The following is a 17,277-nucleotide window of genomic DNA, read 5'->3' on the forward strand; positions in this document are numbered from 1 at the left end:
AAATGGAAAACATGTATCTCAATAAAAGCTATATTAACTGGCAAAACTTAAGAACACTTAACTAAATACTTCTTTTATGAATTGAATTCTGTTAGCAAGGCTAAAATCTGAAACCTCCAAAATATGGGTAAATTGACAAATTTCATGTGGAAAGGGACCCTGTTTGCTATTTATTTTTTTTTTTTTTTACTGTTGTATCACCCGGTTTGAGCAGTAAGTCTGACACTTAGTAAGTGGTCAATGAATATTTGGAGAAATAAATGGATGGACAAATGAATGAAATAAACCTCCACAAATTTCATTTTCTACAATGCAGCTTTTGCAGAGTTCTGCCACATGAGAGGTTCTATGCTTCAGCAAGGACCGGAAGCACAAATAACTCTTTTCTTTTGCTCATTAGAAGCAGATACATATGAATTAAAAAGAGGTAGCCTTGACATACTTCTCAGAAAATTAAGAAACCTGATTAGGAGTTAGGTATCATTGTCCCCGGAAGAAATGGCCTCAGTGTTTAAGGATGTTATGAGGCTCAAATGAGAAAATGAAGTTAATATATGAAGAATGTCAAGATGTACACATGTGTACATGTTTGTACAATTCTTTAGTTACTGTCCACATGTCTCCATGGGCTGACCTTTCCAGCTATCTGATGTCTCCATTACACTTCTGAAAATTTGCACTAGCGGGTCACCTCTTCTCCATGCTAAACACTATCTGACTTTAGTTCCTTTTGCCTGGGGCATTGTAATAACCCTTCTCCCTTCTCCTTGTTTTCCGTGTCTCTGGTTCCTCCTCTTGGGGTCAATACTTCATGGCATAGAGTAGTCAGGTCTGTGGATTCTGGGTTGAAATGCTGATTCGACCATTTATAAGCTGTTTGATATTGAACTAGTTACATCACTCTGATTCATTCTCAGTATCATCTATAAAATGAGAATAATATTAATATCTATCATATTTGAATTGTTATGAAGGCTCAAATATGATTACCTACGTAATGTGCACAATAACCAGCAAATAGTCATCAAGCGATAAATTCTAATTATTCTCATCACGATTATTCTACCAAAACATTCTGCCTGAAACCGACATCTGACCCTGACCATCCCTACTTAAATCTTTCAGTGATTTCTAGAGGCCTAAATTGGCAAAGTACAGGATGTAACTTCCGGTACAGTCTGGCTTCAGCTTCCCTTTGCACCCTCTTCACCACCATCCCTACCCCTCTCCTTTTATATTCTAACCAATTATTTCTGGGTTCAGCTCTCCCAGCAGACAATAGCCTTTTAAGTCTCCAAGATTTGGCAGAACAAGAGTTGGCTGTTTTCACCTTCTGGAATACCCTTCCCTTTCTGCTCTGACAAAAAGCTTTCTCCTTCTCTGGACACCAATATCTACCTCTCTCTGGTCTTACTTACAAGCCCCGCGTCACTTTGTAAACTACCTAGAGATATACTGAATTTGTTTCTATTTGTGTCCGTCGTCCTGACAGAGAGCCTGTGAACTTCTTTAGGTGGGGAACCCTCTTTAAGTCTATTCTAAGTTCCAGAATGCCTAAAACATAGTAAAGATTTAATATATACCATTAAACAAACGAACGAACTCCTAGCCCAGGGCCTCCCGCATAACATGTGCTCAATGGCATTTACTGAATTGCATTGACTGAATTTAATATAATTCAAACAACTCTTGCTCCTTCAGAACCCCAATCTATTTTCGAACAGAGATTAGACCCTCCGGGTGTTTCACAGTTCTGTTCTGGGCTACTAATGCGACTTAACATGCCGGCAATTTTAAGAAAGAGGTTTTCCTTACCAGAACCTTACAAAAAAAGTGGGACTTGCGGCAGATGGCACCAGAAAAAGGGTTGCCTGCCCAGAGATGCTGCCTCATCGCTTGTTTCCCTTAAATCCCGTGCCTGGAGAGACACGAGAGGGGGAGGGAAGAAAAGTGGGAGAGCGAGTGAAAAAGTTGGCCCGCCTCTTCTCCTCCCCCTCCCATAGAGAAGGACTACACTCAGGCAGATGTCCTAAGACGCCTCCCAAGGGGACCTGGTTCTTGGTTGGAGTCCTCAAATACGTTCTGAGTTCCCTCTGCCCCTTCCCTTCTTCTTCTCCACTCATCAACCCCCTCCCCGCCCCGACCCCCTCATCCCCCTATCACACGAACAGAGGCACACACTGGAGACCAGAAAACCTCCCGCCTCCAGACTCTCAGTTCTAGGACCACCGTGGCTGCCAATGAAGGAAGCCAGTAGCCAGATCCCTGGGAGTTGAGTAAAAAAAAAAAAGAAAAAAAGAAAAAAAGAAAAAAAATCAGGTTGAGGACAGAAAGGAAATGCACATAGCAACCTCCAAAGCACGAAGAAATCTCAGTATGCAAATGCCTACAGGATCCCGAGCAAGGAAAGAGCAGGATATCTCCGACTACCCAGAGGACGTGCAGCACCACAAACAGGAACTTTAAAGGGATTGAAATCTGTTGCCTGTTCCACTAGGAATATTGTTTGCAAGGCACAAGGTGTCTTTTGGTAGTGAGCACCCTCTGCGCATGCGCAGGTCCATTCGGGAATTACTGCCCTGCCGCCGACTAAGTTGCATTCCTTGAATCTTCGCAGAAAAGACAATTCTTTAATCAGAGTTAGTAATGTGGACAGTACAAAATCGAGAGAGTTTGGGGCTTCTCTCTTTCCCTGTGATGATTGCCATGGTCTGTTGTGCACACAGGTGAGCTGCTGATCTTGAACGTCTCTTTTTTTCCTTGGTGTTTTTCTTTTTTACATGCTTGCTGGATCATGTAGCTTGTTATTTGGGGGTAGGTGTGCTTGTCTATATTTATGTCTGCTCGCAGTTTGTGTTCATTCTGAATACGGTCCCTACTTCTTCCCTTCAGCGCCAATGAGCCCAGCAACATGTCATACGTGAAAGAGACAGTGGACAGATTGCTCAAAGGATATGACATTCGCTTGCGGCCGGACTTTGGAGGTAATGCTTCATCTTTTTTCAACCTGTAACCCATATCTAGTTCTCCTTTCCTGTCAAAGATAAATGTCAAAAAAAAAAAAAAAAAAGCATGTCATTTCCGCAAGTGTGCGCTACGCCCAACGCCCTGGACACACACACACACACACACACACACACACACACACCCCGGATCCTCAGTCTCAGGTGGATGAAGCCCCAGGCAGAGCCGACCTTCCCCGGCCCGACACACCCTCTGCATAGTCACTGCATCACGCGTGTGCCCACACCTGTTTTCCCAGGCTGTCCCCTGCAAGGGGGAGTGGGGGATGGAGGAAGCCCATTCAGACGTAGAAGGCACAGGGAAGCCCCCCGCCTCTCCCCATCCTGTCGCCACTCTGAGAATGTGTCCATAATGTGTCCCACCTCCCCGCAGGGCCCCCTGTGGACGTAGGGATGCGGATCGATGTCGCCAGCATAGACATGGTCTCCGAAGTGAACATGGTGAGTGGCCTCCCGACGCGCCCGCGGCCGGGCTTACGCAGATGTGAAATGGACCGGTCCCCGCGCCCTCTGCGTTTCATTGGCGGTCACCTCGCCCCGGCCCCGGGAGTCCCACTCCGCGCGCTCCCCACACTGGCACACACTCCCCACTCCCCACTCCCCACTCCCCGTTGCCCCTGGTTTGTATTTCCAACACACACACACACACACACACACACACACACACACACACACACAAGCTACTGCAGTGTTCCGGAGGAAACGTGCTCGGCACTATTTGGGGAAGGACGGGTGACTGTGGTGCTGGAGGATCGGGTGGGGCGGAGTCTGAGCGTTACTTTAGCAGGGTTTCCTTTGGTGTTCCGATGAGGAGGGCACCACCTGCCGGCGGCCCGGCGGCCTGCAGCAGGGTCCCCGGACCGCGGTTCGCCGCCGCCTCCGCTCCGGGAGCGGTGGCCCAAGCCCCCCAGCCCGCCCAGGTCCCGCCACCGAACGCCCAAGCACTCCTTCAGGGTTTCAGATTGTCCCCTCCCTCGTTCCAGGCTCTGGCACCTTGTGGCAGGAGCAACAGGCTGAGACAACAGTCCATGCTTGTTAGTGGGAAAGTGCTCAAGACAGTTTCTGGGGAGGCTTGTATTGTTCCCTTGTGAGGGTTGATGAATTTGTCTTCCAGCATCTCGCAAATTTAAGTGGAAACCGAATGGGTCGAGTTACTGCTTTGCTTTATCCTAGAAACTTAAGCAGGCCGGAAAAGCCTGATGATTAAAGGGACCGTGGAAATTGCGGGGGGGGGGGGGGGGGAAGAGGGCGGTAGTAACATAGCGCCCTCCTTTCAAAAGGTTAGCATTCTTTTATTTCCACATCTTCTTCTCCCTTTCTGAAGCTGTTGCACAGTAGACTGAAATCATAGCTGTCATCTTCTCTATTGGCTGTTTCCAACCACTGCGGGGTAGCAGTTTTCTAGTTGTTAGAGTTTCTAACTGTTGCTTCTCGTAAGGTAGGGGGAAAAAAAGCCTGTTGCTTTTCTAGAACCAACCATCCAGGGAATAGCTAGATCTACGTGAGCAAAATGCCATTTTTATTTCATTTGCGAAAAAATATTGTGGCAGCAGAAATTTTAGACAGCCTGAATAATTTAAAGACTAAAACCCTCTGGGATTTTGTCACTCTATAGCTGTAAAGGCTATTGAATTGTCATTTCATTACGAGTGTGCCGTGTTATCTTAACATGCTAAGATTTAAGAATTCTTTCTTTTTTTAGCTTGTGTCGAGGAAAAATAAATGTGTTTATAATCTATTGAAAAGGATTAGAAGAAGTCTATTAAATTTCTGTATTTTATAGTTGTAACTTCTCCTGCTTTAAATAGCTTATTTAAAATAAGGTGTCTCTGGTGGTTGTATTGGAAAAAGAAAAACAATTTTTAAAAATGAATGCATGGTGAATATTTCCTGACTCAAGGAAGGTTTTTTAACAGACTGGCTTATTAATCATATTCTGTTCGTATACATCTCAGTACCACAAAGCAACCCAAAACACACTATTTACAAACACTGGAGAACGTAGTAACGTGCACATACACAAATCATACCTAATCTATGCCATTGCAACTGGATAAATTAGATAATGAATTACAAAGTAGTCTATATCTTGTAGATAAATGATGATAACATTTTCCTTTCCAAGTCATTTATTTTGGCATCTTGTAAGTACCAACATAGATAATTTATAAAATGGGAGAAGATTCAGACAGCTTAAAAGGTAAACAGTGCCTTTGCTGGTGGTCTGTTTTCTGTATAGGGTACTATGCTTTACAGAATTTTTAAAAATGTATAATTCTGTTGACTATATTTACAAACAACTTTGGAGCTACAAAAAGAAACTGAATTGAATAGGGAAGTTGCTATTAACCAAAACAACCATTTCCACAAAAAAAAGCTCTGTGTAACTAGTTGTTCAACTGAATTCATAGTAGCCCAGACAAAGAGGATTGAGTTTAATTGCAGTACCCCTGGAAAAAGCTCCTAATGATGGAATAATACAGCCTACTTACTTACTGTACTATGTATATATATGTACTTGAGGTTTTAAAAATACTCCCCCAACAGATAAGCCTTTGAAAAATATATTGTACTAAAATACCAATTACCTTTCCACTGGGGTGTTAGAAACACTGGGGAAAATAGAAAACACTAAACATTGAAAAATAGTAAACCTTGATTTACTTACTGTTCCTTGTTTCTCCTTTTAAATGAGAGCTACCAACAAGATCCAAGGTCTATTTTACCTTCTCTAATATATGACAAAGCATTGAGATAAATAGGTTGGAAAAAACACCAAGAAAAATTGAAACAAAGAGGACTTTCAAGATCAAGGGTTATCACCACAACCTCAATAGTTAGTTCTGGTTAAGAGCATTGTCTACAATATGCTTTGAATTTTAAATTTTTTTTTTTTTCAACGTTTTTTTATTTATTTTTGGGACAGAGAGAGACAGAGCATGAACGGGGGAGGGGCAGAGAGAGAGGGAGACACAGAATCGGAAACAGGCTCCAGGCTCCGAGCCATCAGCCCGGAGCCTGACGCGGGGCTCGAACTCGAGGACCGCGAGATCGTGACCTGGCTGAAGTCGGACGCTTAACCGACTGCGCCACCCAGGCGCCCCTTGAATTTTAGATAATATAAGTAGGGCTGAAATGTCAGTGGGAAATAAGGCTCAATGATTTTTATATTAAACATGTTTTAGTACCCTAATAGGCAGTAACTTTTGAGGTTATTTAAAAGGAATTTTTTTTACCAAAATTGACAAAAATTAAGAATGGACAAAGAATATAATAAAAAATAGCTCTAAAGAAACTTCAGACTAAAGTCCATTCCTAAAACACTGTTCATTTTTATATTTTTATTCATTAGCATTATTACCCACCCATTCCATAGCTGGGAAAATGACATGATAATTGTACATTACATTAATGGGTTGGAAAATGAGGCTTTGTTAGGTTTTGTTCTTTTCTTATGCTACCCTATGTGAAATATAATTTTATGTCGGTTTATAGCATTATCTGTTTTCAAGACTAACATAACATTGAGTATTTTCTGATTCATGTTCTTCAGGACATAGAATGCTATTCCCAGATTAAGAAAATAAAAGCTAGCTTTTATGGTCAAGAACCTATACAATCCAAAATTATTGACTCTGAGCAGTGAATTCTGAGCAGCATTCCTCTGAGGAGTAATTCCAATGCAGAAAAAAAGAAAACTATACTGAGGAGCAAGACTTTTCAGGAATTAATATTATTGATTAAATTAGGAAGAATTTTTCTTATGGCAACATGGGATATACTATGCATGCGATAGTGATTATACACTGTTATTTTTTGAACAGTTATATTTTAAAAACTACTGTGATTTCCATTTGTTGTTTTATTAAACACTTCAAACCTCCCCTTAGTTTCTGCCAAGCCATAAACCTACTCTCTCTGTCTCTCTCTGTCTCTGTCTCTTTCTCTCTCTCTGTAGACTAAAGATAAACAGAAGGCAGTTGGGGCAAAAAGGAGACAATAGACCCCATAAAATGCCTTTAAGTAACACTAATATCTCTCAATATAAATTCAGTGAAACACAAATGATAATAAGCAGATCTTCTCTTTGAGCAGAAGACTGGGGAAGCATGATATTAACTACCTGCAAACAAGAGCTGAATTCTTGCATTTCAGATTCCAATAACTAGTTGTTCCTTCTTATTAAGGAGGTGGCTTCTGATGATCAGGTAGGAGTTCCAAGCATAAAACTCTCTTTCCCTGACCTAGAGAACAATGTTCCAAGAGGGCACTCCCAGAAGACTTTACATCTATTGAGTTCTGACCCAAGTAGCCATTCCTAGTAATAGATAGCACCATGCATTCATGGTTTCTTTTCTTCCTTCATGCATGGGTGGATGCAATAGTGAATGCTCTTACAGGCATTGGAAATAACAATGAAAAGAGTAAAAAAAAAAAAAAAAAATCTTACAAAAGCCTCAAATGAGCCAGTTACATAAATAATACCTAAAAGATAAACAAATATAATTTACCAAGTATCCACTGTTGTTAAATAGCCCTGTTGTTGCTGTTGTGATTTTAATATTTGATTGCAGAGGTTTCTGGTGCATACTTTAGTTATGTCCAATTATCATCATCTTGGTGACACAAAACAGTCACTACTTTCAGTATCCCCCTGCCCATTTCTTTAAGTCAGTGTTCTTCAATCTATACTGCATACCTGAATTGCTCTGAGATCTTAAAATGATAAAATGCAAGTTCTGAATCAGAGGTGTGGGATGGGGTCGGCATTCTGCATTTCCTAGGTGACACCCCTTACTGGCGTGTGGACGGCACTCTGTGCTGCAAGGTTGTAGTGCGTTATTCTGAGATCTTGCATTATTGAGAAATGAGCACTTTTTTCTCTTAAATTTCCTGAGGAATGCTATTATTTCAAGGTTCCAAATTGAGTTTTAAGTTAATTTCTAGATAACCAGGTAGCTGTGCTCAAAGGGGAACATTAGTTTAGTAATTGATGATTAAGCAATAGGACAAAGACAAGAGCCTGGATGATGGGGCTTGACTTTAACTAATAAGCACTTCTCCTAAATGTGTCAATACTCATGAGTCAGCCAACCTTACATGAGGACTATGAAAGTGTTTCCAAGCACAGTAACTCCGACAATACTATCCTGCTGCTTTACAGAACACCAGTGACTTTTCTTAGTCAGAATAGAGAACATTGCAAACTGTCCCCTCCCCACCCCCCGCCACTAAAGAGCTTGCAATAGCTTTGTAAAATAGCCTAAACATACCCTTGTTGCTGTCAGGAAATTCTCTGAGGTTATAACAAAATCACTTTGCAAATAGAGCAAATAGGTCAGTATCATTTAAAAGTAGGAACAGCTATCAGCAGTTAAATAAAGATAGAAATGCATTTTTCTCTTATATGAGTAATCAACCAGGTCTCACTTTTAGGTGCTGGGTTACAATATTACACCATCTTAAGAAGCTGAGAGAGGAAAAATGTCCCTTTGCCATTCTGTTTTGAGATAACAGAAAGATCTTTTTGTACCCTAAGCCACATCAAAGCAAGGCTATCCAAATTTTTTGAATGTTTGGGTTCACATTTGAAAGCCTATGTTCTTGGAATCATAAGGCCCTGGGTATTAAAGTGTGCAATACGATGAAAATAAATAGTAACACTTATTGAATACATCCTGTGCATGAGTTATGTTTATGGGGTGCTTTATATCACTAGCTCATTTAATCCTAGATTTAAGGTTATGGGGTTATTATCCTGCATTATAGATGGAGAAACTTAGGCTATAGTGATTAAATAGTTTGCTCAGATGTTACAGAGCTAGTAAATGGCATGGCCCAAGTCTGAAACCAGGCAACCTGACTCCAGGGCCTGGCTCCTATCTGCCACGCAAACAGAAATATATTCCCAGTATGTAGCTTTGGAACCTTGAGTGAGTCATTTGACTTCTCTGGGCCTCAGGTTTCCCCTCTGTAAAATGAGAGTAAATGGCACTATTGCTAAACCTGTTTTCAGTTCAAATACTCTATGACATAAACTTAGACCTTTAAAGATTTTAGACTCTGCCCAAAATAAGATTCTTCCATTCCATCTTATTCTTCTGTTATAGTCTATCTTCTTCCATTTAGTTCTCTTGTTAGATATGTCAATCAACAAATATTTATTGAATTCTTATGGAGTACAAACTATGGTGGTCTCCTGGGAACAGCACAGCAATGATTGTGTGTCATCTGGGGCCTCTTAAATCACCATTTTCATTGGTCATGGCATTATTGTCCTTTTTTTTTTTTCCTAAACACATTTCCAAAGACAGCAATAAGAAACAGTGGATCAATGGTCTTCAAAATGAGACTTGACTGATTCCTGGTTTACATTGTACCGAATGTTGGAGCCAGCACCTAGACGGAAATATTTCTATCCAATTCTGTCCACTGTGTTCAAACTGGGAACATCACTCCACTCTAAATTAATAAATTTTTCAACACTTAACGTGAAACAGTAAGAAACCATTACTCTCCAGGATCTGGGTATCCCAAAGATTTACCCAAACCACTTAAAACCTTTCCATCAGGTGGTCTGGTGGCAACAGTAAAGCTAAAGTGTTCATCTCAGCTGAATATTACTTGATATCAATTCTCTAAGTGTTTGATACTTTTTGTCTTGGCAGACCCCCAAAGTCTCAATAGCACCCTCAAAACACAGAGGAATGAAATCTTGCTATTATCAAGGAAGGTAAAAAATTTCAAAAGAAAAATAATGGTTGTAAGTGTTTCCAACTGACTTGAGTTTTAATAACTCAAATGACATTACCACACTTGAAGATAATAGGAGGATAAATGGATATATGCTTTTAATTGATTAAATGTTAGTACAGAGCTTCCTCATGAACTTTTTCAGAGCACTAAATCCTATTTTTTTTTTATAATACCAGAATACCATTCTGTATTTTAGAATACTTGTTTTCAGCAGATTGTACATTTCATGAAATCTTTTGACTATCTACGGAAGGAAGTTAATAGTCTGTGACATATAACAACTTATATTACATACAACAACATATTACTCAGCCCTTGACAGAAATGTTCAAGAAAGGATTTACAATTAATCCCTATAAGTGGTTATACATTAGAGAAAAGGTTGGCCAAAGAGTAAAAGATGTGTGGGTTTTCTTTTTTGTGAGCCCTGTTATCCTGTTTTAGAATCTTTAGTCCTCATTGTTTTTCTACTAGAAGTTTTTTTCTGCTACCCCTCTGTTAAGCACTTAATGTATGCCCCCTCTTTCAGCCCAGTAAAACTTGTCATTGTATTGCATATTTAAGATTAAAAGGCTTTTTTTCCAAGAGCATTCATTCAACTACTCTACTAGTCTCTGTCCTCGTAGAATTTACATTCTTCTCAAAAAAATTATTTAAAACTTTATTTGGCAGAATGAAGATTCTTCCCCTTTGAGAGATTTGGAAACATTTATAGTTATTTTGTTCTTGGGGTGTTTTGGTTCAACACATACTTATAGAACAATTCTTTTTTAAAAAAATGTTTTGAAATGGGTCCTAGGGATGGAAATATGACTAACATATGCTCCAAACCTTCAAATATTTTACAGTATACAAGACAATGTATACCTCAAGTTATTTTATTTATTTATTTGGGAGGGGCTGCTTGAACCCATGAACCATGAAGTCATGACCTGAGCCGAAGTCAGATGCTCAACTGACTGAGCCACCCAGCCACCCCACAAATATAATTTCTTCATTAAATGCATGTAAATTGTTTCAAATTGTGTCTATCACATAGTAAGCACTAAATAAGTGTTAGCTATTAACATTATTTTTTAATATGAAATTTGTTGTCAAATTGGTTGAAGATATTTTAAAATGATGTGTTAGGTGCTATGATGGAGACATGTATGTCCAGGATTCTATGGGAACATGGAAGAGTGGTTTCCAAGGTGTAGTAAAGGGTTAACCCTGAGGAGAATCTTAAAGAGGAATAGTAGTTAGCACCATGTATAGGCTACAAATGAAAAGAAGAATCTTTCAAGCAAAAAATAAGGGCATAAGCATTGGCAGGTGTGTATGAAAATAGCCTGAGTGTTCCAGAAACCACAGGTTAGTCACTCTTGTGAGAACTTAAAGAGCATGGGGAAGATTGTCAAGAGATAAGATGATATTAAAAGCAAGGTGTAGGACAGTGTTATTGAATGTTCTCCTGTGTATAAAAAGAAGGCTGTCTGTCTCTGTGTCTGTCTGTCTGTCTCTCTCTCTCTCGCTCTCTCTCTCTCCATATATATATATATATGTGTGTGTGTGTGTGTATATGTATATATATATATATATATATATATATATATACACATACATATTTACAGAACACACACACAGTATATGCACTGACCATTTCTGGAAGAATATACAAAAAATGAATGGTTGCCTCTTGGAAGTGGAACTAGGAGTATGGCCTGAAGGGATACTCATTGTATTTTACATACCTGCTTGAGTTGTTTGATTAAACAAAAATCTTACACATGTTTTAAGCTTTCACTCTAAAAAGACACACACAAACGCACATGGAAAGAAATGATGCTGGAATATGTATGCTAAGAAAATGAATACTAATCCTGAAATACAGAAAACGTGCTAAAGGTTTTAACAGGTGCTATGTTTTACATGTCAGAGAGATCATTCTGGAAGTGATGTGGAGGATGAGGTAGAGGAGGATAAAATTGGGGGCAGCATTCCTAGTTAAGAAGCTAAGAGGGTGGTTCAAAATCCAGGTGAGAGGGGATAAATGCCTAAAGTAGAAGAAGAATGACCTTAGGAATTGGAAGTAAAAAAGAAGAAGAGATAATCAAACAGAGGCAAATTGGAGGGACTTTATGACTGGCTATTTTTTTTAAATTTTTTAAGTTTATTTATTTATTTTGAGAGAGACAGCCTAAGTGGGGGAGGGACAGAGAGAGAAGGAGTGAGAGAATCCCAGGGAGACTCCATACTGCCAGCACAGAACCAGACCTGGCTCAAACTGGAGAATCCATGAGATCATGACCTGAGCCGAAACCAAGAGTTGGACACTGAGTTGGGCACTTAACTGACTGAGCCACCCAGGCGCCCCATGTGACTGGTTATTTAATGGAGATTAGAGAGAAGATGATCCTAGAATGCCCTATGAGGTTCCATGTCAAATGATCGGCACATGTGGTACGATCTGCCCAAGGATGGAACACAGGAAAAGAAGCTCCAACCATCTTATTCACCACTGAAGTGGGTATGTTATCAGAATTTAAAAAACAAAATTGCCAGAGCATGTTAAAATAAGCTTACTTGTGGGGACACTGGGGTAGAATATTGGAGACTGAAACTGTCCTGAAGAAGACTAGTTCTTGGATGAGTTTTCTAATTCTGTTCACAAATAAGGCAAGCTCTACAGGGAGAAATCCTGGGGTGCATCAATGTGGTGGCTCAAATGAGCTGATTAGAGATAAGGAGAAAGGGTGTTGGCCAGAGACAGAATAGAGTGTAGTCAACTTTAATCTCTAGCAATATTGGTCTTTCTCTGTGAGGACCTAGACCCTGATAGTATGTAAAACATACTTCGCAAATTCGTCCAGGGATGTAATCTTTGTACTCTGTTTTAGTTGCCTTTATAAAACCAAATAGGTGGGGAAAAGAGATGTGTGGAGAACTCACTTACGCAGCATCTGCTCTCTTCTCTACCACGTCCCCAAAATGATTCAGAGCCCTTCTGGAACACTGTGTTTCCATGTGAAGTCATGTGCAAGCACTGTGAGTTCTTGCAGAAAGTGTATTTGGTGATGACATGAGACCAACAGAACACAAGTGAGGCCAATAGCATGCCTCGAGAAGTGAATCTTAGCTGCCAGGAAATTAAAAAGTAATTCCCAGCTTTGCTGAAGAACTGAAACATCTGAATGGCCTGATGGGAATGATTTTAAACGAGAATTCAACAGAGCTCTGCCCCTCACAAATGTTCTCATGGAAAAGGGATAGCTATTTAAGCAGGGGTGTATTCATACATTGTAATATTTGGTTTAGAGAAAAAAGGCAGAGATGTAGCTGGAGAAATAGATCCAAATAGAAAAGGAACCTTAGGTAGCTATTAGCAATCAGCTAACCCATACTAGAGTATGGGTTAAGGCACTTCAGATACAACAGGAAAGTTAGAAGCTAGATGCCTCGCTCTTGTTGCTGAATGGATTAATCAGGGAAGTTGCTAGAAGTGAATCCTGCTTGAATGAGAGGGTTATTTGGGATCCTTCCTGAAAGCGGGGGAATAGATTTGTTGAAAGCTCAGGTTCCCTGCCTACTCTAACCCTCTGTGACTCATGGTGAGATTTTTTTTCTTTCTCTCTTTTCTTCTGATCTATTATTTTCAAGAGAATGATACACAATTCTCTAGTCAAGAGGAACAGCTTTGTGGTTTCCATAGAGACATTTCAATGACATTTAGTTGAAATCCTACCTAGAATATTTCTCATGTCAGAGGCCTTCATTTCTCCCTCCTACCACCTGCAATCCCTCTCCCACCCAAATCCATCTAGATCTACTTTAAAGCCCACAGGAAGTCGTCTTTCTTCTGTGGAGCCTTTTCTGTAGCCACACCAGAGAGAATTATGCTGGAGAAAGAGTATACAGGGCATATAAACAAATCAAGACTCCAAAGAGGCAAAAGACCCAATATAATATAACGATCCTCTTTTAGTCCCAATAAGGTTTTTATTGACCTTGTCTTTTTAGCCTGCACTATGTAAGCTCCAGGAAGTTTAGGATTATATTCTTTATGCTCTCTGTGTAGCTCCTAGCATATTATGGGAACTTAATAATAACATTTATTAGGATTATAACATAATTTTTCTGGTCATAAAGAAGTGTTAGTAATAATGTCATTTGAATTTATTAATTCAGAAATTAATAGGTTCTCTGTCAGGTCTACCTTATGCCTGAATCTGTAATTTTCTTTTAGGTTGACCATGAATCAGGAGCCGTTTCTATAGAAACAATTTTATCACATGGCACAGTCAGTTTCACACACACAAAACTACTTCATGACAAATATCAGTGCAATGTACACACACACACACACACACACACACATGCAACCACCTAACTTTTCTTCAGCATTAAAAAATAATGACTGCTTTTCATTCTTCAAAATGTCATTTCCATACCGGCACCTGGACTATCACGGTTTCTGGAAATATTTAAGAAATTGTTAAAGAACCACTTGATTGATGACTATAAGGCAAGTGACATTTAAAAAGAAGGAAAATCAAACTTAACAGGTAGCATATGAAAAGGGATTCCTCAGCCAATCTGGAGAGGTTATGAATAAGTAGATTTTAAGAGATAACCCAATAACTTTATTAAGTTTCAAAATATAAACTAAAAAACATGTCTAATTGAGAAATATACATATTTAATGTATGTGTTTATAATCTATCTATCCATGTAGTTATTTTTGCTCTAATTGTATCCTTGCTGCTACATGCTAAGTTTGCTTTCAAATGTCAACTTTTGTCTGAAACTTCCAGATCCACAGAGTAATTGGTCATAACTAGTAAATGTGTTTATTCAACTGCCACACTAAATGGTGATAAAAGATTCTTTTTTAAAAATTTTTTAGATGTTTATTTATTTTTGAGACAGAGAGAGACAGAGCATGAATGGGGGAGGGTGAGAGAGAGAGGGAGACACAGAATCCGAAGCAGACTCCAGGCTCTGAGCTGTCAGCACAGAGCCTGATGTGGGGCTCAAACTCACGGACCGCGAGATCATGACCTGAGCCGAAGTCGGATGCTCAACCGACTGAGCCACCCAGGTGCCCCATGATGAAAGATTCTTTCAACTGACATCACCACCTCTGTGCCCACCCCTCACACACACACACAGTTCAGCACATCCCAAAGAAACAACTGAGAGAACAGATTCCCAGTTCAAACTGACTGCTGAGTTGAGGCTGGTGAGAGCAGACAGAGAAAATTCTCTATAAAGCTTAGTTGAAATATAATTGAATATATTCAATTTGTGAATTCAATATAATTGAAACTCTTGGCTTAATGTGATAGGAACTGCTTTTTAGAAGTTTTGAAGTTGGAAATTGGAAGAGGAAGACTGGCTGAAAAATTTGTAGAGTAGAAAGTACTCACAAAACTGGAAAATTACATTCAGTCCTTGTGGGTTATTGGTCCATATCTCCTATGTCATGCTACCACCAGTTTTGGATATGCTCCTATGTGCTCTGTTGCCATGAAGTTTGAAGGGGACTTTATAACCAGGGGCTCTGAAATTATGGAAGGATATCACAGGTGACACCTGCCCTACTGTGTTCAACATCACTACCATAGAACATAAGCGTGTCTTGATGAATCATGTGTTTGAATAGTCATAATGAAGTTTTTCCACATTTTGAAGGATTTGTACCTTTGGTTCTGCAAAACAGACAGAGATACGTGAACCCAAACTCAAACAAAGCAGTTGCTATTATTCTTTTCCAATACTGTTAGGTCTCACTGACTGGAGGTTTGTTATTGAGGCAAAATATGGGATTCTGTCGGTATTTAGGTTGGGAGTACCAGTGGGAAGCTAACAGCTTCAAATGCCATCATTTGTTCCCGATACCCTCAGTTTTGATTACTGCTGAATTGCAAATAACCCCAGAGAGAGGCAACAATAATGCCAGAGTTTAGTTCCTGTATTTACATCAGAGTATGAAGGAGTGGTTTAGTGAGGGAATAGGTTTGCTTAAGAGACAAAGATTAGAAAAGGATATGAAGAGAGGAAGGAAACAGGAGTTATTTCATACTTTTCTTAGAATCAGCGGTTTCCTGACTTTGCGAGCTGATATGAAACAGCTAGAAAAAGTGACTGAGGTGTGCTGAGACAGCATTTGTGTGGTCCACACTGATCCTCTGCCCTCAAAATGTATTTTGCTTGATCTGACAGCAATGCCTGATATTTTGTAACCTGAGATATGAAATCAACAAACTCACCTCCATTCTCTGGAGATGTACCATCGATACTGATGGGCAAGGTGATGATAATATCTGGCAGTTTTAATTATAGGATAATATCTTGTAGTTTTAATAACTTTGTAGACAATGAATCTTATAGTTAAAATCAGTGTCTAGTGGGCAGCATACTGGCAACTTTTTAAGTCCAGACACTCCCCATCTGGCGTATATAATTTTGGTTTTTCTCCTGAAGTACATTCCCCTTGAATGTGCTTCTGTCAAGTTATATTTGAATAATTTTAAATCACTTTAAAATGTCAGGATGATGTTGTATCCTCATTTATACTCTCAAGCATAAATCTTGTGACTTAAGCCCCTTGATTCTCAGTTTCATGTAAAATGGAAATAATAATTTCTGCTTCACCTATTTCAGGGAGCTGTGAGAATCAAAAGAAATAAATCATATACAAATATATGGTCTGTATATGTGATATATAAATTGCAAATTACTATATAAATATTAAATGCTGTTTTTTTCATTATTTTGCCATTGTCTCCAAAGCTTATAACGAATTTCTCTGTCTTTAATGCCAGGACATCAAGAGTAACATTGATTCACAACATGAATAATCAAATATAGTATTTTTGTTTAATATTGGGGTTTTCATCATGCAGTTGAAATTTATAGTACTTCTAATTGTGAAACTATTCTGTGAGATCTGAGAGAAAGAAATGGAAAATTTCGTTGACTTTCTCTTGGTTCTCACTTCTCAAACTTAAAGTTTCAGTCTGTGTAGGGTCCTCCCATACCTCTCTAAATTTCATATTTTGTATTACACCCTGGTAATGTGGTTTTCCATAGGCTTAGCCTAGGAATTAGGGCTCTAGAGTTGATTTCTTCAATTACAGACCCTCCACCTGCAGGATCTGTTACCTTGTATAATTTGTTTTCTAAGCATGCACTTTTGAGAATAAAAGGGAACACTGTTAATATTACCTGGGACAGGAAGTGTAACCAACACAATGCTGGGAAAGTCAAGACTACGACCATTTTGTGACACTGAAAGCCTGAATTTTTTCGTCTTTAAGATGAGGATAAGTGCTACTTTCTTCTTAGGTCATTAAAAGCAAAATAAGATAATGTGTTCCCAGGCTTGGGGAAAATATTGGTTATTTTTTAAACTGATGCTTCTTCTTTATTGGGCACTTACTGTGTATGAGGCATGTTATGAGTGCTTTATATGTCAATATCAACATAGAATTATGTGGATGAGATAAGATAATAA

General features: G+C 39.3%; 1 protein-coding gene across 1 annotated transcript in view; it reads left to right on the plus strand.

Moving 5' to 3' along the window:
- Positions 1 to 2,333: 2,333 nt before the first annotated feature.
- Positions 2,334 to 17,277, plus strand: part of GABRB1 (gamma-aminobutyric acid type A receptor subunit beta1) — a 378,808-nt gene continuing 363,864 nt past the window's right edge. Inside the window, exons 1-3 of the mRNA XM_060655103.3 lie at positions 2,334 to 2,726; positions 2,893 to 2,984; positions 3,397 to 3,464. Of these exons, the coding sequence (XP_060511086.1) occupies positions 2,647 to 2,726; positions 2,893 to 2,984; positions 3,397 to 3,464 (240 nt within the window). The 5' untranslated portion in view covers positions 2,334 to 2,646. The remainder of the gene's footprint in view (positions 2,727 to 2,892; positions 2,985 to 3,396; positions 3,465 to 17,277) is intronic.

This window comes from Panthera onca, chromosome B1 (genome assembly GCF_046562875.1).
Source record: "Panthera onca isolate mPanOnc1 chromosome B1, mPanOnc1 haplotype 2, whole genome shotgun sequence".
Classification (NCBI taxonomy): Eukaryota; Metazoa; Chordata; class Mammalia; order Carnivora; family Felidae; genus Panthera; species Panthera onca.